Consider the following 25,692-nt stretch of genomic DNA (forward strand, 5'->3'; position numbering starts at 1 on the left):
GACATCACTCGCAAAAGGCAAAATACACATTTCTGTCCTTCTTGTGATTAAATCAGAATTCACATTGGACCGCTTGCATTGATTATTTTGCAGATCAGTGAGGTTTAGACCTTTAGCTGGTGGTTAGTTTCCTTCCTTGGCTGTGTGACCTGCCTCCACATGATTAATAGAAACACTGTCAGGATATTTGCAGCTTCCTGCAGCATACAAGTCAAACGTCTCTGCATACTGCTAAAGGACGATTTCTACAAACAATTGTATAACAACAAATTTGCATAAAGCTAAAAAGTGTAACCACAGAGCGAGGAAGTGGATGGCTAGTAGCTCAAAATGAAGCAGTGATGAACGAGAAAGCTTCTCAGGTGGAAACAAGCCGTCAGGTAGCGTTAATACAACATAAGTGAATTGTACAACGTCACTGTCATTGTACTGTAAAAAAAAAACAAAAAAACGAAACTTATGTCTAAAAAGCAGAAGGAATTTTCTGCTTTTTTGGGAATAACATTTAAAAAAAAAAACCTCACATCTTGTACTTAACTCCTAAGATTAAAGATTTGAATTGTTATTTTTTATTAGTGTGTAATAAGACTGTAATAAAGAGCAACACAGGTTCTCCAAAAGCACCAAATTTCCACCTCCTACCACCACCTTGCAGAGCTGTAAGACTGTCCTGCGAACACTGGGCTCAGAAATACAAACCAAAGACACCTCCTGCAAAATGCTGTCAATGAAAAGACATTTCTGTGTACTGAATAATGAATAGCTCATCTTAAAAAAACAAACATTAAATACATATTTTTCCTCTGCCCTGCAGGGCTGGTTGTTTTTTATTGTTTCCTCTAAAGGTAAGTCTTCTCTTTAATCTTATGAACATAAAACAAACCAGGTGGCACTGTACGCCTTGTGGTGCTCAAGGCATTAAGAAGTCTTGAAAACTAATTTCTAGACTACAGGAACTATGTTCGTTCTTCCAACCACCACTGCTCCCAGTACACCTGGAAATGGATCCCTGTGCAGAAAGAAGCATCATATGACAGGACATGAACATGGACGGCAGCCGCTTGGCTGAGCTCTGATGTTAGCTTGTTTGGTCTGTAGGTGGTCAAAGAAAATGGTTCCACCATTTAAATACCCAGATCATGATTTCTAAATTTAGACATAATTTCTGAAGCCTCGTTAATGTTAACAGAACCTGCTGTGTAGACTATTAAAGTGACGGCTCTGTAACCAGTAACATGCTGGTGTTAGCAGCAGGAAGTAAATTAAGCTTTTTCCAGAAAGTCTTTTCAGGATCTGTTTTGAGGATATGTTAGAAAATGAGTTCAGGTCTTTTCAGATCACAGATAGGTAAAGACCCACACGATCGCAAAATTTGCTTCTGTAATTGAGCCAAAGACTCCAAAGTGGTGGTGAAGTCGCTTTTGATTTTACCTTAGATACCACTTTTAAATGGCATGAAAAGCAACTAAATCCTCATCAAGTCAGCAGCTGCTGTGAGTGACAGTGATGTGAGGTGAAACAAAAGGTTTTTCAGTCTTACTTACAAGATATTTAAACGCATTTGCTTTGCTGCTTTGAACACCACAAGTTGAGCATCTCTACAGCTGATATCCCCCAAAAAACAGACACCAAAATAATGTATGCACTAGAGGCCAGAGGAAGGATACACATTTTAAATGTAACAGTCTGAGGTTATGTTCAGAGGACATGTGAGTACGCTTTCAAGTCAACAATCCGGCTGAAGCTTGCGCTTCAAATGAAGAAATAAAAAAAATCTTTATAAGCAACTGTTTAGATTCAGGTCCGTTCACTGATGCTGTAACACGTTCTTTCTTTAAATACAGTATGAAAAGGGGCTGTCAGCTCGCCCAGATAAATCCTCTCCAAAGAAACTTTGAACGAGTGTCAGTTTTACTTGCAAAAAAAAAAAACTTCCTTCAGGACCGTCTCCCCCCCTGCAGTGCATAACAGCCACTAACCGTAGCCATCCATCTCAGATTATAAAGTTCATGAATCCACAGTTTATGGAGTTACTTCCTCTTCATGTAGCTTTCACTGAAAATAATTCATGTTTCCAGATTTACTGTTTTTTTTTAACATTAAAAATTTTAAGGAGAAAAAAATGAAGTCCGGTATCCCACAGACAAACTTTGCACTCCCTCCCTGCTAAAGGTGATTTAATAACTAACTAACTAATAAGTAATTTAAGTCATCTTTATTCCCCAACTCCACCCACATGGATGGTGCGACTGTGCTCGCGTCTGTAATCACGGCCACATTTCTACCTTCATCACCTGTGGATGATGAGTGTTTCAGGGAGGGAGGGTCTGTGACGGGATGTGTCCAAGCAGCATTCGACGACCTGTTCTTATGACCCCTCCTCCTCCCTGTCAGTCATACTCATGCCCGGCTACTGGAGCTGAGAGGAGGGGAGTGGAAAAGCAGCAGCATGAAGGTCACCGAGGACGTAGCAGCAGTCTTGTCTTAAGTGACCTTCTCATGCTGGATCTGGTAGTAGCAGGCCTGCAGGGGGGAGAGATACCCGAGTGACCTAAAAGTTTTGAAACGCTTGCAGACGAAGCAGCGTGAGCTGCATGTGCGTTACCTTGAGGGTGGTGAACATGATGCCGTGTTCTCCATGCTGGACGCAGGGGTCCATCAGGTCTTCGATCAGACTGACCTCAGAACCGAGGTTCCTGATACTGAAGAGAGAAAGAAAAAAAAAGCCAACCTTTGAGTCAGATCTGCTCCTTGCTCGTCATGTCCGGTTTCTCGTATTGTACCAAGGCTGTGACGCTAAAAGAGTCCACCATGAGGTGCCATATGTGGACCTAGCAAATGGTAGCCACTAGCTCTTCTGCTCTGCCTCATTTTCACTCATTTCAGCCACTGAGCTGAACCTCTTGACCATGTTTGATGATGGATTATCTGACAAATATAAAATGACTCACTCTGTGCTAAAAGACAATCCAAGACATTTGTTCTCATGTGTATGTGTGTACTGCATGGAGATACGCTCCACACTCTCATACCACAAATGGTCATTAGGTACACCTTCCTAGTTCAAGGTTGGACCTTCTTTTTGGTTCAGAGCTTCTTTAACTTTTCATGGCATAGATTAAACAAGGTGCTGGAAACATTGCTTAGAGATTTTGGTCCTGACACATTGATATGAGGCAGTAAGGCCAAATTCTGACTGTAATGTTGGTGAGACCAAGACTCATCAGACCAGATGATGGTTTTCCAGTCTTCTATTGTCCAATTTTGGTGAGACTGAGCGATTTGTAGCCAAAGTTTCCTGTTAGTAGCTGAGAAGAGTGGCACCTGGTGTGGTTTTGTGCTGCTGTCGATGTGGTCTTCTGCTTACGTGGTTGTAACAAGTTGTTAATTGAGTTACTGTTGCTTTACTATCACTTTGAAGAAGTCTGGCATCAGCAAGACATTTTCACTGCTGCTCAATGGATTATTTTCTCTTTTTCACACCTCTAGAGACCAAAACATGTGTTGGGGAAAATCTAGATCAGCAGTTTCTGAAATACTCAGAATAACCACCATGCCACATAAAATCACTTAAATGATCCTTCTTCCTTATTCTGATGCTCTCCATACTTAAAAGCATGCGACTGGCTGATTAGATATTTGCATTAATGAGCAGTTGATCAGGTGTGCCTAATGAAGTGGCCAATGAGTGTAAATTTTCTCCTGTTTGCAGTGCAAACTCCATCCTGTGAAGCATGTCACTGATCTGCTACAACTGTCAAGTCATTTGAGAGCAGCTGGGATGGGTGTAGGTCTTCGAATAAGTTGAACAGCAGTATTATTGACTAAAATGGCCTTCCCCACCATCACGTAGAACAATCTCCACATTTAAGAAGCTGAAACCTAAAACTTTTGGTTATGCTTACAAAAATAGCAAAAGCCCTTGCAGTTTTTTTTTAAGCCATTCTCCACTGCTTGTGTTTCTGCCCACACCTCATTATTGCTATTTGTTTCTGTAAATGTGTGCATTACTGTGCTTTTTTTGTGGTTCAATGCTCACCGCGCTCGTAGTACCACATAGAGGAAGACAGGGAAGAGGTCGTCCATGGACCACAGGAAGTCCTGCTTCAGAAGCGCCTGGACCTCCTGTGTGATCTCCTCGAAAGTGAGCTGGATCACCTGCAGCTTGTCTGATGGCGTGAAAGTTGTGCTGCAAACAAAAAGAGGACTTCTAGATGAAGGATGAAAGAACCAACCACTGCCCCTCCCCTCTGCTGTATTTTCTTTAAAAGTATTATGAGCCGTTGAATGGAGCCGTACCTGATCTGCTGTAGTGTTTCCACTGCAGAAGCAAAGCAGGCGTCTTTGGTGCTGGAGATGACCTGGACAAGTCGCACAGCAGAACAAACACGCTTTACATCTTTATAACAATAATGGATGCAAACAACATCCCCTTTGTCTTTAAAAAAGTACTACAGAAATAAAATTCTTAACAACAGTAAGGAGACTTAAAAGACTGAACTGAGGGATCACTATCAATTTAAACCCATCATAAAAATGACCTAACAGGATCTTTTACCTTTGAGATGAATTGTCTTTAACAGTGTCATGTGTAAATTAGCAAATATTTAACTTAAGATTAAGTCAAAAGAAAAAAATCCAAAACAAAACAAGTTAAAAGAAATTAACAATGACCAATCAATGTCAGCACAGCCCCAAAATATCTGAGCTAGTTTTGGAAAATATGAACAAAATGATACCTGTTGCTTCTCGCCAGGCGCAGGCAAAGATGTTGGGATGGAAACGGGCCAAAACTTTCTGACAGGAGGAAAACAGAAGAAGAAGAAGTAGTAGTATTTATGGATCTGCATAAAATAAAAACAAACTCTTCTACAGCCGCATGTTCAGCTCTGACGTACTGCTGGACGCCCAGGAAGGCGAGCAGGGCGAGGTCGGGCTGCTTGTTGAGGCGCAGGACGCACTCCCAGTACACGTCGTCCTCTCTCTCCTTGTCCAGGGCGTAGAGGGTGAAGAGCGGCGGGTAGAGGCGGGGCAGAAGGACAGGAAGCAGCAGAGCCGAGCTGCTCACCACGCGGCTGAAACACAAACACACGGAGGAAGTCGTTAATAACCAGAGCCTGCTCACCGGAGATATGGCAGCAGCGGGACGTGGATCCATCCTTACGCAGGTTTGGGAGACTCCGGCATGGCATCAGTGGAATCGGGCTCATTCTTCTCCTGCAGGTCGGTGGTCGGCTCTGGGATTAGACCGCCCTCTTCTGGCAAGTCTGGGAATAAAAATCTGAACCAAAGCAAAGAAAAACAAACAATAAAATCGTGTAGAGTCATCTAGAAAAATGTTTATTTGCCTTTGAAATCAATAAGCTCATCTCACAGTTCCCCCTCCTCTCCGCATTACTGACAACCTGAGGACATTATGAGGCGATCTTGGCTGTTATGCAGACATGAAGGACATGGGATCCATTCACAGTGACTACCTGACAATCAGGAAGATGCGGTTGAGGTAAGATTTAATCTCGCTGACGGCCTGATGCAGGAGCCGACGGTTGGCGCCAACACCCACGTAGGTCATCCTGTAGACCGCCACCAGGGTCTCCAGCAGCCGACCCAGAGGGTGCAGCGGAGTGTCACACGCCTGGAGGACAAAGGATCATTTTGTCAATGCTGTGCCTGCTCAGGGGTCTCATCGATAACACTTCCTTTAATGCTCTGCAACACTGATCAGGAAAACAAGACGACCAGAATTTGCTGCCCATTCATTTTTATTCAGCGTTAATGATTTTGAGCTTTAGCTGTTAAAAGTATGTGTAGACTTATTCATTTAGGACTCAATGAACGCTCTAATCAATCATAAAAAAAAAAAATCAATCAGCACAATAATCATTAGTTGCAACCTGTTAAAGAGCTCCAATATACTCTAAAAACCTGTTTGCAGGTTAGTATATCAGCAGTTGTTATTGCCACTGGTACTTTTACTTCATCGACTCGGTGAACCCACCTTGATTAGGTAGAGGCGGATGGCGTTGTATCTGTCCATGGTGATCGGCCCTACGTGCTGCGGGATGACTTCCAGACTCTCCAGCGTTTTGTTGTGAGATCGAGACAAAATCTCCGGACTTGGGATGCACAAACATTGGGAATCTTAGATTCGAGATGTTTTTACTTCAACAGGAAGTTTTATGACCAATAAGAAGGCGTCAGGTGGTACCTGTCCAGGATGTGTCGCTGGCTGGTGGTGAGGGCCACAGCGATGTTCTCCCAGGCCTTTTCGGGCTCCCCTCGGCCCGGAGCCTCACAGCCCAGCTGACTCCAACACTCCTCGAAAACCGCCGGCCACTTATTCTCGGCGCACACACACAGATGACCCAGCTTCCTGCTGCATCAACAAACAATATAAAGTATATACAGACAAATTAAAGTTTGCTTTAACAAACATGAGACCACTCATGAGCTTACATGGCTTGGGTCTTGTCCTTGTCGGTGTCGAACAGGTGTGGTTTAAAGTAGGAGCCCGTCACTTTGAGACCAGAGCCCCATTCGCCATTGAAGGAGCCCTCCAGGTAGTCACCATTGGGCATGGTCAGCACGCCCTGAGGGAGAGCCAGGACATTTAATAACAAGTACCTGCACTCGGTATTAGATTTAGAAGAAAAAATGAAAAGTATTCATATTTAGTTACCTTTCCACTGAGGGTCCAGTCGTCTGAGAATTCGCCCTCGTACGTCGTGTCGTCCTCTGACAGAAGGACACCAGTGCCCTGAAAGAGTCATCATCTCCCATTTTAAACACACATTTATTATGTCTACATATAAATATGCATATATATATATATAATGAGACGTGAACCCGGACAATCAGCGCACTAAAAATGTTAATTTATTTCAGTTTTTGCTGAAACTGACAGAGCTGCTGTTACAGTGTTTGCTACAAGAACACACAGACTGCACATCCAATGAGCTCACTGTTAATCTGGAAATGTGACATTTCTGCATTATGTGTTTGTATCATTTCATCTCTGGGCTTCCTGTTTCTTTCATTTAAGGAACATATTTAAATTGTAAACTGTTTTTCCTTTTTCCAGCTGAACTGGAGACAATTACTCACACATTTATGTCATTGTGCTTCTTCCTGTAAAGCTCTGTTTACTGGCTTAGATTTTAAAATAGACATTTTTAAATTCTTGTACTTACTTATAGAGCCCTAAACAAACAATGGACAGATCTCAGCTTCTTACTAAACACACTGCGGCTTGATGACAGGCTCAGGATGTGTTGGTTGTTCCTCATGACAGACTCGTACCTCTCACATCTACGTTTATCTGACTCTACAAGCAGCTGACAGCTTGTTCATTAACCAGGCTTACTGTTGAGAATCTTAATGATAGTAAATGTTTTTAATCTTTTCTGTGTCACAACTTTATTTTGTATTGTTATCACCTGTATTTTAATTGTCTATTACACTTATATGGTGATTATTCTTTGTTATTATTCATTCTATTTTGTTGTACATCTCTTTGTGACCTCATGTCTGTGAACATTGCTTTATTTCCTTCCTTCCTTCCTTCCTTCAGGCATTTCTGATGATGCCCAGCTCTACTGAGAATTTAATAAAAAGCGTAAAGCAGCTCTGGTACTTACATCATCTACATATATTTGAAGGAAAATGAAGAAGAAATCTTTGCAAAAATGACTGAATATTATACTACTCAATGATTTAAATTGTTCTACTTCAGGGTTTTTCCTGAATATGAAAAAAATTGATTTTGTCCTTCCATCAGAAGGAAAATCACCAGAACTGTGGAAAAAAATATTTTTAAGCAGGGTTTAATTTATTTAAGCTTAAAAATGTTGTTTTGAATAGTTTTGCTTGTGAGACGGCAAAAATAACAGGAAAATACACAGATTAATGTCATACGCCGAACGACAGATGTGCTTTGAAAAAACATGAAAACTGAAGAACGTCTGCTGTTGTGACACACTGAGACAACTGGGGATAAAACCTCTGAGCTGCTCACCATCATCTTGTTGTCTTTAAAAGCTCCTTCATAGTACAGGCCAAACTGGGTGACCACCACTCCGGTGCCCTGCCGCTGGTGGTCCTGCCACATGCCCATGTACTTCTCTCCTCTGGAAAGCAAACAGACAGCAGCCTGTTTATCCCTTCATATGTGTAATATCAGAAAGCTGCCAGTAAATTTAGAGGCAAAAGAACTGTCTGAGTGTGGGAATGAGCGTACTTGGTGATATCGTCAAAGACTCCATAGCCGGTCTTCTTGTCCTGCAGCCACTGACCAATGAAGACGCTGGGGGACGAGGTGTTCAGTTTGCCACTGCGCAGCATGCCGTGACCGTGCCGCACGCCCTCCTGAAAGGACCCGTCATAAACTTCACCGCTGGCATACCTGCAGTCAGATAGAGGAGGGGTGCTCTCTTACAACACAGCTGTTTCATCTATGACTGAACCTCAATCTCTTCTTTTATTTTGAAATTTCACTGCTAAAATGCTTCCTACGTCGTCTCTGATTTAAAGGAAAGCAAGCAAGAAGAACTTCTTTTATCAGGTGACAACATTTGCTAATGAGAAATCTCCCTCAAAACTGTTGTAAGTATGTTTAAATATGGTTGCTGATAGTTAGCTCATCTTCACAAGAAAGAAAGCACACACAGGGTCAAATATATACTGCACCTCGACCAGACACTTTTTGTAGCAATCAACATTTCATTGTTTGGTTCCTTGGCACGGATCCGGCTTTTAAGCATTGTCCACAAATTTTCAAGGGTTGGGGCTTTGGGAACACCATTCCAGAAGCTTAATGCTAGCATGCTTTATCCATTTAATAAAACCAGGTTTGTTGTGTGTTTGGGATCATTGTCCTGTTGGAATACCAACTGTATCCAAGTTTCAACAGTCTAGCTGATGATTTGAGATGGAGTTGAAGAATTTGGAGGTATTCCTTCTTCATTATTCCTTCCCCTTTGTGCAATATACCAGTACCACTGATACCAGTAATGCTGGCAGCAATACAGCCCCAGAGCATGATGATATCCCCACCATGTTTGACAGCTGGCACAGTGCTCTTAGGTTTGAAAGCCTCACCTTTACTCCTCCAAACATGCGTCTTGTCATTGTGGTCAAAAAGTTAAATCTTCCTGTCATCTGACCATAAAACTTTTCTCTAGAAGGCATTTGGCTCGTTAATGTGGGCATTTTCTTTTTTGATCAACACCCTCTCAGTCCATGGTGATGTTCTTCGTTGTGGACAGTGATGCTGGTGACTTCCACATCGTTTTGAAAATTGGTCAAACTAATGAGGCAAACGTATAGAAAAACTACCAGTTGTAGTCAATCATAATCACTAATGAGAAGTTAATAGGTCTTAGCCTTATTAGGTTAAAGGCATCGTAAGTGAATGCATGTATATACTTGAGCATGTATGTATACGTTAGACCGTGTGTGGATTAGAAATCCAAAATGAACTCAGAATTGTGCATTAATCTAGCCAAACATCATCGTAATCATAATAATAGTAATTATAATAAAGGGCATGCTGCTGAAAATAATACATTTTCATGCTGCTCACCTGTATGTCCCCAGGCCGTGCATCTTGCCATCCTTCCAGTACCCTTGATAGTGGTCGTTCTTGTTCAGCGTCTTATTGGGGGCCACAAACTCACCAAAGCTGCATAAACAAAAGGAGATAAATCACGCTCTCAGGCTTACACACCCACACACAAATTGAACAATTACCATAAACAACTAGGAGATTTTAGGCTCCAGCACTCACCCATCTTCTAGTCCATTCTTGAATGCCCCAGTATATATTCTCCCATCAGACCATTTCAAAACACCTCTGGGAAAACAAACAAACAAACAAAAAAAACACTTTCCAATTTCTCAACATACAAGTAAAATGATCTAAGTGTAAATGCAACAGTGTAAACATCCAACCTGCCGTTGGGCTTTCCTGACAGCCAGCGACCCTCATATGTCGCATCCTTCAGTCGCCCTTCCTTATAAAACGTGTACGAAGCCGTTCTGGAGATGGGAGGCTCCAACTTCTGCACCGAGCTGCCTGATGCCACGTCCTGTCCCTTTCCGCTCAGGGCCTGGTCCACCGCCTGGTTGATGGAGCGAAGCCACTTGGTCTAAGAATGAACAAACAGCCCAGTTCAGAAATAGAAATTGAGTTTTTTAAAAGGTAAACATCAGCTTTTAAAGAGTTACCTTCTCCATGGGAGACGAGGCGAGGAGGGTGAGCGTCTCCTCAGGAGTGATCACCTTTAACCCATACCTACACGCACAGATACCCTTTGTTTTACCACGATATAAAAACTACACAGATGCAACAGTGAGGAAAGTTTAAGACATGGATATTTACAAGTTATGACAAAACGACCCTACTTCTCCCCTGAATTAAATCTCAGTAAACACTTTCCATATCATGCTCCAAGTCACTAGTTTCAAATCTTAGTGAATAATTCATGAGGTTCATTTTGTAAACTATGGTTCCTATTATGGTATAAAAGGATGATAAAGAAGAATATGCTTTACGATGAACATGCAATGCCCCTATGTTCCTCAGTCAGACTCCATCACTGCTCACATCATCGCTGCTGGGTCCCTCAGCAAAATGTAAACATTCAAGTATTTCCCAGGAACAATGGAATAGTATCTCTGCTTCATGTGCCCATGCAATTATAGTTGCATAAATATAATACAGTGCTGTGCAAAAGTCTTAAAGTCTTTTGTTCTGTTCTCTGTCAACATGATCCCAGACTGTTTCAATAATGTTGAGGTCCGGGCTCTGGGGAGGCCATGGCTGATAGAGTTCCACTGTGTGTTTTTATTTCCAGGTATGCTTTTACTTTATTGGAAATGTGTTTGGGGTCATTGTCATGTTGAAAAATTAAACTGTTGCCAATCAGATGCTTTCCAGATGGTATTGCAGGGTGGGTCAAAGTCTGACGGTACTTTTTGAGTTCGTAATTCATTAATTTTAACAAAATCTCCAACACCACTGACTGAAATGCAGCTCCAAACCATGACAGAGCCTCTACTGTATTTTACAGACACTCACTGTTGTACCTCTCTGCTAACCTGCTCCCTACATACTGACGATAATCTGAACCCCAAAATGTCAAATCTGTATTCATCACTCCATCAGACCTGTTATCACTGCTTTTCCAGTTCTTATGTAAGGCTCTTTAAAGAGAAAGTTAAAAACTAAGTATGATCCTTTTCTTTTTTAAATGTAAATAAGAGTGGAGACTTGGTCATGGTTTGGGGATGACTAGGAGAGTTCAGGCTGTGTTGAAGAATAAAGGTGTCACACCAAATATTGACTTTCAAGCTCGTTACAATTGTCCAAACTCTGTTTGCCTATTTTATTTCCATGTATTTTCAGTGCACCCATTTCCCATTTTCTTAGCAACATAGTTTCCTGGCTCAAAAGGTCTGCAAAGAACTGTAAATATAATTACAAAGATAAGGTTTGTGTAATAACGACTCCAAAAGCTCCCTGTGAAATTCCTTCAATTATCATAGAAAAGCTGCAAACTTACAGGCCCGTGTCCTCCTCTGGGATCGGCTCCACCCACAGCGTGGCCAAAGGGAAGATGTGATGGGTGGAGAACTGGGGGAGAAAAAATGATGAAGGGAGGATAACAAGATAAAATGGAAAAGAGAGACAAGAAGAGACGGCATCAAAGAGAATATAACCACTGACGGTGAGTGAGAGAGACAGCGACATGAGCCCAACCACTACAAATGAGCACATCAGGTGATAGACAGACTTCACCAACGACCGGGATGCTTAAAGGAGAACAAGCAAACTGGGAACGACAACAAGTCCACATTTTTATATCTGTAAACCACTGCTTGCTTTAAACACCTTTTTTTTTTTTTTTTTTAACCTTTTCCTTATAGTTATTGTCATTTTTTAATGACCGGCACTACAGTGACTGTTTCAGACTGTACTGGTAACATCAAGCATCATAATCCCGCTTTTTATGAGAATACGATGATTATAAGGCTACAATTCTACTTCCGGATCCACTGTTATGAGAATAACAGCAGAGAGAGTTTATTCTTTTTAAAGAATAGTAAAAATCAACTACATGTATTTCAGGCTTGCATAAAAACATGTTTAAGCTTAGAATAGAAACCCAAGATTAAACATAAGACTAAAGCAGTCGTTCTCACGTCTTTAAAGAGGAAGTTAATCCTTTTTTTTTAGGCTTCTCACACGGGTCTTCTGCTTTCAGACACCACTTTGACCGTCCTGCTAACAGCTGCTGCTGAAGGTGTTAAAATGGTCAAACTTGTTTGTGCATTTCTGGCTTTTTAAACACTGACAAGACGAGGATGATTCAAGGGAGGCGCCAGTCAGAGAGCAAGGAGGGGAATCGAGATGCACACAGTCACATTAGAGATGATGAAGAGGAATAAAGAAGAATATTAAACAGAATGAAAAAGGAAAACAAGCAAGGAGAGGGGAAAGGAAACTGCTGTGGAGAAGTGAACCAGGAACTGTTGGTTTTTAACACTTTAAATGGAAACGGATTTGTGCTTTCAGCCAACAGCAGAAACCAAGCCTTTACCGGGAAAGGAGAACTTAACATGAAAGATTTTAGACTCCAATAAGGAAGACAAACAGAAGTGTGTCAGAGCAGATTTAAAAGAGCCTTGGTTACTGTCTGTTCATCTTTCCAAGCAGAATCCCACAGGTGGGGAGCAGGCGAAGGGCAGAGGAGGGGATGGAGGCTGGGCATTAGTGGACATATTCATGTAGTTTAGGTAGCGATGCACCCACAGGTTTTGATATTGTCTCAACGAGTGCGAAACACGAGGCAAACCGCTGTAAACACGTGTGCGTTTCAAAAAGTTCTTTAAATTTTTTAGTACAAAATTTCCTCCTTTGTCTTTCCGTGCATGCACGTAAATGTTTGTAAGCAGAGAGAACATAGCTGCCTTCCACTGAGCTCATGCTTTTTTGCTTTTTAATTAGGTTAATTGGCAGACTGGGTAGGAAGAGAGCATCTTAGAAAGACAGCACCTCAGAAGTTAAAGTGGGGAGAGTTTCACCAATCTGCGAAAGAAATGCTTGTCTGAATTGTGAAGTAATTTCAGAACAATGCTCCTCAATGTAAAGTTGCAGATACTATGACCATCTCACATCTACAGTAAAGAAAACCATCAGGATATTCAGAGAATCTGGAAATTCTGGAGAAATCTCTGTGCGCAATGAGCAGGGCGGAAGAAGAAGAAGAAGAAAAAAAAAAAGGTATTACCCAAATTATTCAGTCTGATTTCAAACGGTTGTAAACTTATTCATATGCTTAAAGAAATATTTTATAACTATTGGTATAATCATTTTATATATAATCAGTATAATTATCTCTTTGTTTACTGTAAAAACCTGACTTATTACGCCCTATCCTAGCGTACCTTTAAGTGTTTGTAGGTAAATATCATTAAATTGTAATTTCAAGTAAAATACAGCAAAATATCTTTTAATTACAGTTAAATTAAACCCTCAGTTGCAGATTGTTTACAAAGTATTACTGATATTTGTTGTAGCACAGGTGCATCACTAACATAAACTCATTCAGATATTTGGGGCGTGGGGTCCACCTTAGTAAAGTGTGTCCAACAGGACCACATGTTATCACACAGGGTCCCCCCACAAGAAAAACAAAAAAACCCAAAACCCAAAGCGCGCGCACACACACACACACACGCACAAAACAAGGAGGAGGAGGTGGGAGATAGGGTGAGTTGGGTCGCTATGCTGAGTTTTGCTGCTGGCCGCATACTTACAAGATTTTTACAAGGCGCCACGCCCTGACAGCACGGAGGCAAGCACACACAAACGCTTGAAACACACCAGGTTACAGTGCCTGAAATATGATGGCTTCATAAAGGTGAAAGAGGCGAAGAAGTGACGGCAGCGTTCAGTGTGAGTGCGTGTGTCTGTGTGGGTCTAACCTGTGCGTGGACCAAAACATCGTTGAACAGGATGAACCAGTTGACGGAGAACCTGCCGGCATTCTGCAGGGTCAGACCTTTGTTGCTGCTCTCGCAGATCAGCCGCCGGTAAGGCCTCCGCAGAGAGTCCTGACGACAAACAAGGATGCCAATCGGCATTATGGGGCGTCACATGACACCTTGGGACTGAACGTGGAAGGCTTGGTGCGAGCAATGATACAGAAGATGAGGACAGAGTTTACCGTCATTTTTCCAGGAAAGATCTTCCAGAAGTGAACAGTGTAGTCGGCCTCTTTTCTTTTTCGCTTCAGTTGCAAGACCGAAGCTTCAAACTTGGAGCAGCTGTCCTGAAGCTTCTGGTACTCAGTGGAGCACTAAAAAAAAACAAAACAGTAGTTAATTTAGGTCAAAAATCTAAAACCTATATAAGATAAGGATTATTTAAAAAAAAAACATCATTATATATTTTGTAAGTATACAAATAATTTCCTGTATTCCAGTATTTATTAAGGAGGAAACTGAAGGCTGTGTAAACACCAAACACTTGTTAGAAATATGAAAGTTACTATAAAACAAGGAGATTAAACTGTGTAGAAATGACAACACAAGATGAAACATGATGTTAGTAAAAAGAAGAAATAACAGAATACAAACTTTGAGGTCACATGCGCTGCTGCTCGTGTTTCTTCCACCTACCACTTCGAAGCAGGTGGCCAGTTTGAGCAGCAGCCGGCTGTATTCGTGAAGGTGGCGTGAAGGGAGGTAGAAGAGCACCACCAGGAGGTCGGCCGTGGTGAGGTTCTCCTCGCCGCACTCTGACAGCTTCTGGAGCAGCTCCGGACTTTTCCCAAACAAGTCTCTACGAGAAAATCACCACCGATTTATCATAAAAGATTCACTTTTTCATTTTTTAAACATGTGGAGTTAATGTAGAAATTGTTGGTGTGCACTCACATGGATGGTTTGGTCAGAGCCTGGAAGCCTCCCATCACCTGGAAGTTTCCGACGGCGCTGCAGTAACTTCATACATAAACACAAAAGCTAAAAGCGTTAAAGAATTTAAACTCTTAGCAAATGTTTCAAGTTGTGTTTTGTTTTTGGACACGTACTCGTTGTAACAGTCGAGGAAAATACTGGTGTGCTCCAAGATGAGAAGGCTTTTGACCTCACGACAACGCTGCAGGCTAGCAGTGAGGCTGGTGGCGTGCTGCCCAGTCAGGTGACACAGCCGGCCAAACCTGCTCGCCAGTGTCTGCAGGAGGCCGATGATGACCTGCCCGAAGGCTGAGCTCAGAGACTCTGGAGAAGGATGGGATAGGAAAAGAAGAAAATCAAGGCTGCTGAAAACTTTTTTAAACTTTGGGAAAACCTTTGTCTTCCTGATGTGTCCTTCTTACCTAGCTCCAGCAGAGGGCGTAAGATCTGAGACTTGATGTTACACAGCTTGCAGTAAAACCTCCTCTCAGCTGACGCGAGCTCGTGGAGGCTGGCGATGAAGCCCATCACATTCCTGTCAGAGAGTGCCACGCACCGCCGCCCACCCGCGAACACACTGCTCACATAACCAAGCTGGGAAAAACACATGAAACGCACATTCACACTCGTACCGACACACAACCTGAAGCTAAGTGCTGAGCTAAAAGCAAGAACCTGTAGCATTAAACTACGTACGTTCATGCAGAAGGGCAGCAGAACAGGCTGCTGGGTGTAGCCCCCCGCCTGCTCCTCCTCTTCCTCCTCTCCTCCTCCCTGCTGATGGAGCTCCTTCTCATTACCCCCCTCCTCCTCGCCGTCCTTCACCTGCTGCCCGCTGTAGTAAATGATGGGCTGGATGCAGTCTCCGTCTGCGAGCAGGAGTGTGTGCCTCTCTCCCGCGCTCACGTCCCACACTCGGATCCCCTCTGACAGCTGGATGAGGAAAGCAGATGTTGAAAAACACCAACTTACACGATTGATGTGCATGAACGGGAAAAGAGCGGTGGTCTCCTGACCTTGGCGAGGCGGGGGACGGTGCTCGGTGACTCCATGTGTCCCAGCTGACCAGAGCTGTTACTGCCCCATGAAAACACCTGGAAGGTATAAAGTACACACACATACAAGAGTGAGGTCTCTGAATGAAGACACAAAATGGGCTTTTACTTGCTTTGACAGGGTTAATGTCACTGCTCTGTGCCAACAGCAGGTTTATTTTCATGCTTATTTCTGGATCCTGATTGGTCACTGTGGCGTCAGAGTTATTGATATACATCCACTTCTTAGTGTTGCATGATCAAGACATTGCTGATCTGTGCTTTTGTCCTTTTAATGTCAAAACAAAAACAAAAAAAACTGTTGATGTAGAACTGCTCATCCTTTTAAAATATAGTTTCTACTTCGATTCAATGACCAACCTGAGACTGAGCCGTCAGAGCGAGGGAATGGTGATTGCCGGCCGCCACCCGCACCACCTCCTTGTTGTTCAGACTCTTGATGCAGAGCGGCTGCAGTCTGCAAAGACACACAACACACTGCTGGTCAGAGAGCAGCCGTTTATATCAGAGTTAATGACATGCTATGTAAACACAGACGTGAGTCCACTGTCAAGACAACAGCAAACAAAAAATGTCAAGCCTAAAAATTTTGTATCAGAGGACAACTGATATTTTTGAGACCAATACTTGGTGATCAAACAACTGGATATATCAGCCGATATTTTCTGTTAAACAAATACATTTGCTAGGTTTAGATATGAGTTTTTATTACCATAATTTGACAACACAGTTTAAAAACAATTTTTCTTTTCATTGTCACAAGCCCTGGATTATTCATTTGGCACGACTCCTCAGATCAGCTGCTTGTTGTTTGTGGCGTTCAAACCACGTGTTGCAAAGTGTCCACTAAAGGGCAAACTATGCAACATCAAACCCTTTTCTTTATTTACCTTTTTACTTTAATTTCTTGGAAACTTTTTTTTGTTTTTTGTTTTTGTTTTATGACCTTGAACATTTGCCTTTATGGTCCAGAGATCCTGTTATTACTGTGACAGGTGTGTCCAACCTGGCCAAGTTGTCTCCGTGTCCCAGCTGCCCATGCTCGCCGTGGCCCCAGCTCCACACCTCTGTCTGCAGGGTGGGCAGAACCTCGTGGTCCTCGGGGATGGCGCCTCCCAGCGGGGTGAGGGCGACCGCTCGCATTTTGGGACGACCGGCTTTCCTTAGCAGTCGCGGTGACACTGCAGGAGTCAAAAACAGAGAGGTCTGTCCACTGCACAGACATTTAAACAGCTTCAGTATTTTCCTCTGTTATTTTTCAGTTCTTAATATTCTAATTACTAGCTTCCGGCTGAATGAAAAAGTTATAGCTGAATTTTTTACGAGATAATAAAATGATGAGAATCAGTTTAGGGTGTAAAGTTCAGACAAACAAACAGGAGTTTAAAAAGAAAGGCAAGCCTGCACAGAGACACATCAGCCAATAACATCATGACAAACACTCTATGGAAGCCCTGAGATTCAAAAATCCAGACGGTCAACTTTCAAAGAAACTTTTTTCCTGTCCCAAGTCAAAAGGTTATTGTAGGTTACTTGTTGTATGTGTGAGGCAGGAAGTGCATCACTCCCCTGCTTTAAAGCTTCTCAAGAAGGTTAGCAACATTAGCAACATGTGCAGCATTTTAGCTGTTGGGTGTAACTAACTGGAGTTTCCCAGCATGCTCTGGGACATTAAAGGCTACTAGAACAAAACTGGAAAGAACACAAGCCTTTACCACAAATATCAGTCATGTAAATGTGAGCATGGTGAGATGGTGGTGAGAGCGTTGTGTAACTTAAACTGAACAAAAACAAAGAACGTGCAGACGTACAGGAAGTCTGGAAGAAGGTGGTGTCCTTTGCGATCTCCAGACCAGGTGATCAGCTGGTTGTTAGCCACATAACAACGTCACAGTACACATTAGTGTTGCCGTGCCAATTGTGGAACAAAGCAGCTAGTCAGCTTAGTCTTTGGTGGAAACGGGATCAATTATCAGGATATCCAAACAGCAGCTAACTGATATCCAGCACCAGCCACTCTTTATGAATGCAAATTCGCCAAATATCATTATCAGTTGACAGTCGATGGTTTCAACAATGCATATGGACCCAAGCCATCCCTGTATTGAGGCTGCAGATAGGCTGTTTACCTCCATGCGTCCAATGCAAAACCTTCTCCACTCTGGAGACCCACATCTTTGTCTTCTTCATTTTAATCTTCTTTCCTATACGGATCGCCACAGTGACTGCCTACACCTGGCTCCATTTCTAACATCCTCCTCTGTCACACCAGCCCTCTGCATGTCTTCCTTCCCTAGATCTGTGAATAGTCTCTGAGGTCTTCCTGTTTTTCTCAGGTTCAAACCATCTCAGCCTCTCCAACTTTTTCTAAAACGCTGAACCTGAGCTGTCCCTGTGATGTAGTCCTTGCTAATCCGTCCATCCTGGTGACTCCCAGTGAAAATTTGAACACCTTTAACCTCGTGTCTTTTTGTTAGTGACACCGTCTCCATACCTACATCATAGCAGGTCTCACCACCATCTCGTAAATCTTCTCTTTCACTCTTGTTGCTATCCTTCTGTCACAAATCAATCCTGACACTCATCTCTACCTGCTCCACCCTGCTTGCACTCTAATTGACCATTCTTTCTTATAGGCCTAAAGATAATCACCTACACTGCCCAAACTCTCTTGATTTGGTTGTTGGCATATAGCACGTGTAAAATGTCTGTGTGAACTCGTCTGGCAGGTTTTAGGGTTTCCTCATCAAACATTATCTATCGGGTCTTTAAAAACCGACATTCATAAGATGTCAGCTTATAAACCGATGATGAAATCTATAGCCAACCGTGTCAGGCTCTCTCAGTGAGGAAAGAAAGATATGATGACAGACAAACAGGCAGAGGGAAAGTCCATCCATCTAATTCCCGCTCTGGGTCACTCAGAAGCAAAGGGCTTTCCCATAATGCACCAAACACCCTTCTCTCTAAATCACACCTAAAACCTTCATTCTGCTCTATTAAATCTGCCAAATCCTTTTGTTCTTGCTGCCGTTTTCTAGAACAGTGAAACACGCTGACAGGAGGAGGTGATCATTTTAACATGAAGCATTTACAACCCAAGCAGCATTTTGCTTTTGTTACTTTTAGAACTGAAATATAGAAAAATATCTTATTAATTTTAATTATTTATTTTATTATTTACTAAAATATACTAAAATATTGTCTATGTGAGTTTTTCAGTAGTATGTGTGTGTGTGTGTGTGTGTGTGTGTGTGGGGGGGGGTATTTGGTGTGTTATCCATTTGTTTGGATACATCTGTTAATAATTAATAAGTGGCGTAGTGACCTTTGACTCTTATACACGTCACATTAAACAGATGACTTGACTTTCTTCTCATTTTTTAAAGTGCTCTTGCGCAACAGTTCTCCAGGCTTTCTGAGGGCCCTTCAAAGGTTTTGTTTTGCTGCTGTTTCAATCCTTTTCATTGCAGTCCTTGTCCCTGACCATTTTCAGAGGAATGTTTTTTGTTTGTTCAGCCACTTAACACTGACCTATGAATCATTCAAGTATAAAGAAGGCTCTTAAGTCAAGGGATGAACCAGTGCTGCATCTACACATAACAGATAACTCAAGATCAAACTTAATTGTTTTGTTTTTTTTAATCTTTAGGCACTTTGTTACTGTATGTTGCTATTTCTTTAATTAAATCTATGAAAAATCTGAAAGATAACACAGTCTGATAGAAAACAGTATTTTTGCACAAAGAAGGTGATTCCTAAAAATCCTGGCATGCTGTGAAGTGGGGGTCTAATAAGAATCTACAGTAAATTAAAATTATATGAAAGTCATGTTGTTAGGAAACATTAGGAAAAATTCCATTAAAGACTTGACACAGGACCTGAGAGACACATCTGGACCTTCAGTTGATCCATCTACTGTTCACTAAAGCTTCAAAAGAAATGGTCTCGGTATACTGGTAAGTGCATTTGCATATACACAAGAATACTCCTAAAAACCTTGAACAAAACAAGTCATCTGTATCTTTACGATCAATCAGGCCTGGTTCATGTAAAAAACAAAAAACAAAAACATGCACTTCACAGATATTTAAAGGCAATCAGAGATGGAGTGGCTGGAGGTGACACTGTGCTGAATATGACAGAAACATCACATGGGCACGAAGCATGCCACAACACTGAGCTCACAAGTTCAATAATGAAGCCTGAAGCGTGCACGGACTGCCATCGACCTGCACGAGCGCAAGGCGTACTTACGCAGCAGGCCATAGGAGGAGGATAAGAGGTGAACAGCGTATCTACCCTGTGAGAGCAGCCCTGGCAGTGAGAGGCGGCGCCGCAGACCCTCTGCCTCCTCTTCACGGATGTCCCCTGTGCTGGAGCTCTTCTTCCCCTGCATGGAGTCCTCCTGGCGGACACGCTCAGCAGAGTTATCGACCACTCCAGGGGATCCTCCTGACCGCGAGGCCCCTGAGGGGAGGTAGAAGTTCATCATCTTTTTCAGGGACAGAGCCTCGTAGGTGGAGGCCACCCGCCCGCCCACTGCAGAGGCGCAGGAGGCAACCAGGTTGTTGAGTGCCGAGGTGGGGGTGGAGGAGATCAGTCCTCCAGTTGAGGGCTGGAAGAGAAGTGAAAGATGATTAAAAGTTTAAAGGAGTTTGGGTGGAAAATGGAAAAAAAAAAAGTTGTAGCTTTTTGTGACTTTTCAAATACATTTTTGAGTGAAAGCCGTCATTAGATTTTAGAGAGTGGTGGTCTCCCATCCTGATGCTTTTGTTCTGGCAGTCAAACGGCTTCAAACTACACTGGCAGCATTTTAGAATCCATAAACAAATACTGTCAAAAATTACGCAGTTATTGTAGCCACAAGCTAAATAAAACAACTAGCCTAATGGTCAGCTTTTGAACTTTCCAGTTATTATTGAACATATCGTGTGTGACGCATTGTTTCTTATTATAACTAGAATCCATACAAAACAAAACCATGATGTGGTGATGAGCGGTGCGTCTGACTTTTCCCCACACACTTGAAAGTTTCTTCTATGTTTTCTGGAAGCTTGTTTCTGTCACTGATTTATCATCTCAAAATGTTTACTTTTTAGTCAACAGGAAGTGGAAACAAGCTTCCACCGTGTTTTATACAGTCTACAGGTGAAATGGACTATGGCTGCTCAAAAAACCTTTGTATGCATTGGTGACAACTACACTTTTTACACTCATTAATCACACAAATGCCACTTTTGCTGTTTTCTTTCTTCTTCTTCTTCTTTTTTTTTTTTAAAATGACCACATAATTCTAAAACTTCACAAAGGGCATTCCTCAGTTATTTCTACTTCTAAAAGCAGTTGCTCCGGACTTCAAATTACAGTGAAAAAGCAAATATTTAACAAAAAGCATCCAGAAACAGTTTGAGAAGTTTAAGATTAAGTTGTCAAACCAGCCCCATGACCTGCTGGAGTCTGCTCCTAAACCATAGCTGTTGCTTCCTATATTGGAACAGAGGAAGTCTGAAGCGAAACTGTAGCAGCAACTTTTCTGTGTTCCAGCAAGAAGTTCCTCCACTGATGTTTCAGACCCACCCGTTTGCTGACTTGAAGCTTAAACTCATCTGCTCCAAGTTTATAAAAGGGGGAGGTAAACCTTAAAGCTGAAGTCACTCCAGCAATCATGGCGTCTGATTTTTCACGTACTATTGCATTAAAGGATAAAAGCAGTGACCAAGCCTGCTCAGTTATTTTGGTTGATATAGATCTCACGACAAGACATTTCAAAATCTACTTCAAATAGATTTAAGTAGCAGATTTGGTGAATCAAAAAAACCAAAACAACGAATGCTTGTTTTTTCTCTCTACTGTCATGCTGCTCACCAGCAGAGCGTTCAGCCCTCCGCTTGCCTGTGTGTCCGTCTGTGTGTTGTCGGACAGCTTCTTCAGGTAGTCCTTCACGGCCTGCTCGTCTGGATATGGTGAGCTCTTGGCCCCAGCAACAGCACCACTCTCACCTCCAGATAGAGCCGAGGTGTCTGAGTCTGAGACCTGGAGCATGCCATTAACCAAAGATGCTTCCCCTTCCTCAGAGGCCTGAGGTTGGGAGGGGACAGAGGTGGGGTCAGCGACTGTAGGCGCTGCCGGGGACTCTGACTTTGAGGTGTAGGAGGGGAGGACAGGCTCTGATGGGGATGTTTTGAGACCTGTGGTTGGGTTGGGAGCCTCCAGCTTGCCGTCATCCTCGGTCAGCTCCACGCCAAGCGGGCAGTAATGGCTGTCAGAGATGATGACGTGGTCCTCTTTGTCTGTCATGGTGTAGAGCAGTTCGTTACACCTCCCACATTTGTCCACATGAGGCCGGTGGCCATCGTGAGAGCCCAGGCAGCGCACCAGAGCAAGGCTGTGAGATGCCCCGCAGGCCACCTGTAAAACATACCGGCCTGCCAGGTGCTCCACCTTCTGAGGCTTCCACACAGGGAAGACGGCGGCGTTGAGGCCCAGCTGGCAACCGCTGCCCCATGCCCACACCTCACGCTGCACCGACAGAGCCAGGGTGTGCTTCTCCCCACAAGCCAGCTCCAGCACCGGCACCGTCTGCGGGGGGACAGTGACAGTGTCCAAGTCCTGCAGGGCGACGGGAGTCGGGTTGGGAACAGTGCTAAGGCCCGACAAGCCGCACTGTCCCGCACTGTTCTCCCCCCACATGTGGACGCCGCCATCCTCCGTCACTGCCCCACTGTGAAAGCTTCCGGCTGCGACTGTGACCACCCGCTGCCCACTGAGCGCGCTCTCCAGGGTCGGCTTGGCTGGCTCTGGCACTTGACTCTGCTTCCACGGCAACTCGCCGAAGCTGTACACCTGTCCCCCTGAAGAGGATGTAACAACAGACAATCACTGTGGGTTAACTTTGATTTATCCAAAAACATCAGAATAAAGATTTAGAAATCACAACATAAAAGCACGACTTCTGATCAATACAAACAGTAAAGACAGAATGAATTCATGAAGATGTGCTTAAGTATCGACTATGACTCTGTGACAAGTCATAAACATGTCCCTCCAAAAGAAAAAGAAGTTTCACCTTCCACCAGGAGAACGCCATGCTGCGAACCCAGAGCGACCTGGAGGACCGGCCGGGGGAGGAGCAGCCTCTCTGGGGTGACGCTGTAAGAGTAGCCCTTCCAAGAGTGGAGCAGTCCTCGCTCGCCGCCGCTGCCATCGTCCCAAGAGCTGGGGGAGAGGAATCGTAGAAATTAGCAAGAGTGAATTAGAAAGGAAGTCTAAGAATCCTTCCCTAGGAAATGTAGGGAACTGGGTACTGTATTCTGTATTTAGGACCTCATCTAACAAAACTGAGGAAAAACATGACAGAGAATCAGAGGTGCGTGGGTGGCTGATAAAGCAGAGCAGAGGCAGACAAATCGCCTCAGTAGGCGTTTGATCCCCATGCCCCTCACTTCTCCTGAACAACAGATGTTTTGTCAGTGAAAGCAGAAGTGAGCACAACAACTCCATCCTTAGGCGATGTCACATGGTGATCACAGGCAGCCAGCTGAGTGGCATAATCCTGCAGAGAACTAGGAGGGGGATGACTCTGGGTAGACCTACCTCTTACTCTGGGTTTCCATCAGTGGGGTTGATACTCCTCTATCAGCATGTCAGATTCAGGACTCCTCCTATTCCTCCTCCTGCTGCCGCCGCTGCTGCTAATTGAGGTTCTGAAAGCAAAAGTACAAACAGTCAAACATTATCAGTCCAGCCACCTCGCAGCCACAGTGACTGAACTATGGGGGAATATCCAGAAGGAAACCCCTGAAACTCAAGCCAACAGACTGGGATGTCACAATAAAAGTGCTAAGTGCACATTTTTATGTATTTAACCCCTTAAAACTCTTCAGGCATCTGTTATTAGCCGCCGGTAGATAACATTAGCTGATTAGCCACAGAGCTAGTTGAAACCACAGGTGTCGCTGCTCTGTTTTCTGGATTTTAAAAATACCTTTATTAAAGATACATTTCCTCACCAGCCGGCCGTCTGCGCTGCTCCTCGAGGTGTTCACGTAAAGAGGTCGCTGACACACGCGGTAGTGAGCGTGTTTAGACGCTTTCTGCTGCTCATTTCTGTAATGTTGACACGCTGAAGATCGTCCAACTGTCAGGAGGTCCCACTCCTCCGCGGGAGCGAGCCGCAACGAAGAGAGCGCGCCCTAAAGGGACAGCACACATATTTTTATAGGACGTGTTGTTGGTATCACAAGTTGGAAGATTTCAGCTTTTGGTGAGAGGAGTCGCCTCCAGATCGTATTATCTGCCATATTAGCAGGGTTTCATAGGCGGGAAAGTTTCAGGGCATCAGTAGAAAGTTCACAGATTAAAATGTAACATATTGTATGAACATAGTCAGGCAGACATGTTTATTACAGCCAAAAAACGAACAGTAAATACAGCACTGTGCAAAAATGAGCCACTTCTCACATCAGTGTATTTTTCTTGGAAAATGGGAAATAGCAATAAAGCTTAATTGAAACGTGCAGACTCTTAGGCAGCTTTGTTGCATTTCTTTAAGTAGTCTTCAGGAATAGTTCTCCAGGCTTCTCGAAGGACATTCAAAGATCTTCTTTGGATGTTTCTGCCTTTCGTTCTGTTCTCTGTCAACATGATCCCACACTGCTTCAATAATGTTGAAGTCTGGGTTCTGGGGAGGCCAGTCCGTGACTGATGATTGACAGTGTGTTTTTCTTTCCAGGTATACTTTTATTGCATTGGCAGTATGTTTGGGATCATTGTCATGCTTTTTCCAATCAGATGCTTAAAAAATCTGAAGACAGCCTGGAGAACTATTGCTCAAGAGCACAAATTGTGGGCTTTAAACCCTGGACCGCCAGGGCTTTTGCATCTTAGCCACCAGAGCACTAGATCCTCATGGTTCCTTGTGCAGGTTATCCACAACTTGAATCCAGAGTGAGGTAAAGCAATGTTTTTAACTTCACAAGGGTAGTTTGAATCTAACTCAGTGTGGCCCCTTACCTAGAACCAATTGAGGAGACCAAGGGCAAAGTTACTTCTGACAACAGCACTTCTGGGATGCCTCTGGATGTGAGGTGTTTTGAGCATGCCCAAAAGCAGGAGCCCCTGGGGCAGACTGTTTTTAAAACAGCATAGAAATAGGAATATTATGCTTTTCCTCACAAATGTCAGGTTTAAATGCCACACACAGTCCAATGGGCAAGCTTTAAAAAGAAACTACAACAGAGTGAGACCTCTTATTTGTTTCCTGCTCTCAGGCCCGGCTCAGCTGCTGCCGTTGTTGTGACAGACTCTACGGAAACCCAGAGGGCTCAGGACAGAAAGAACGCAAAGTCTAAAAAGGGGTCAACAAATACCCTTATGCAACTCTTAATGACTTTAAAACAGTGACTGGCACTATTTCACAACAGGGCCTTTATATAAACAGTTTTTTGTAATATTTATATATAAATACTGAAACATATTTAATTTCTCATAATTTTCAATAATAAAATGAGAAAATGCACTAAATACAAATCCTGTAACATTAAAGTCTGTAGCCTGATCTATGGTATTGACTTCATTTTTTTTGCTACTTTCATTTTATAAAACAAAAGAAAAACAGAAATATAAAAGAATAATCTCAAAACACAAACCAATCGCCTCTGGCACCTAAAATATA

At 43.1% G+C, this 25,692-nt stretch overlaps 1 protein-coding gene across 13 annotated transcripts; it reads right to left on the minus strand.

Moving 5' to 3' along the window:
- Positions 1-518: 518 nt before the first annotated feature.
- als2b (alsin Rho guanine nucleotide exchange factor ALS2 b) lies at positions 519-24,167 on the minus strand. 13 transcript variants are annotated; one of them, XM_006792821.3, is made up of 35 exons: positions 24,029-24,167; positions 23,613-23,722; positions 23,086-23,234; positions 21,885-22,870; positions 20,319-20,634; positions 17,023-17,197; positions 16,377-16,473; positions 15,978-16,055; positions 15,658-15,894; positions 15,384-15,555; positions 15,096-15,285; positions 14,941-15,006; positions 14,641-14,845; positions 14,229-14,360; positions 13,987-14,115; positions 13,819-13,842; positions 11,562-11,632; positions 10,225-10,291; positions 9,949-10,145; positions 9,785-9,850; positions 9,581-9,679; positions 8,237-8,401; positions 8,015-8,126; positions 6,680-6,757; positions 6,457-6,590; positions 6,209-6,376; positions 5,999-6,116; positions 5,478-5,635; positions 5,165-5,281; positions 4,899-5,075; positions 4,740-4,797; positions 4,300-4,361; positions 4,040-4,189; positions 2,606-2,702; positions 519-2,523 (listed from the first exon to the last, which is right to left on the minus strand). In XM_006792821.3, exons 2-35 carry the CDS (start codon positions 23,630-23,632, stop codon positions 2,485-2,487), a joined length of 5,109 nt encoding a protein of 1,702 aa, XP_006792884.2. In that variant the 5' UTR covers positions 23,633-23,722; positions 24,029-24,167; the 3' UTR covers positions 519-2,484. The 13 variants fall into 13 exon arrangements, with proteins under 13 accessions (XP_006792884.2, XP_035764464.2, XP_035764463.2 ...); XM_035908571.2 differs by having other exon boundaries at positions 6,209-6,373; positions 14,683-14,845; positions 20,274-20,634; XM_035908570.2 differs by having other exon boundaries at positions 14,683-14,845; positions 20,274-20,634.
- Positions 24,168-25,692: the final 1,525 nt, after the last annotated feature.

Source organism: Neolamprologus brichardi, chromosome 23 (assembly GCF_056152115.1).
Source record: "Neolamprologus brichardi isolate AB-2024 chromosome 23, ASM5615211v1, whole genome shotgun sequence".
NCBI lineage: Eukaryota > Metazoa > Chordata > Actinopteri > Cichliformes > Cichlidae > Neolamprologus > Neolamprologus brichardi.

Coding starts and splice junctions, on each gene's coding strand:
- als2b (XM_006792827.3), bottom strand. CDS start 23,632: ATGGAAACCCAGAGTAAGAG. Junction 15,286..15,383: donor ACGCCCTCTGCTGGAGCTAG/GTAAGAAGGACA, acceptor ATCCTTCTCCAG/AGTCTCTGAGCTCAGCCTTC. Junction 14,361..14,640: donor GCAGCGCATGTGACCTCAAA/GTTTGTATTCTG, acceptor GTTTTTTTTTAG/TGCTCCACTGAGTACCAGAA.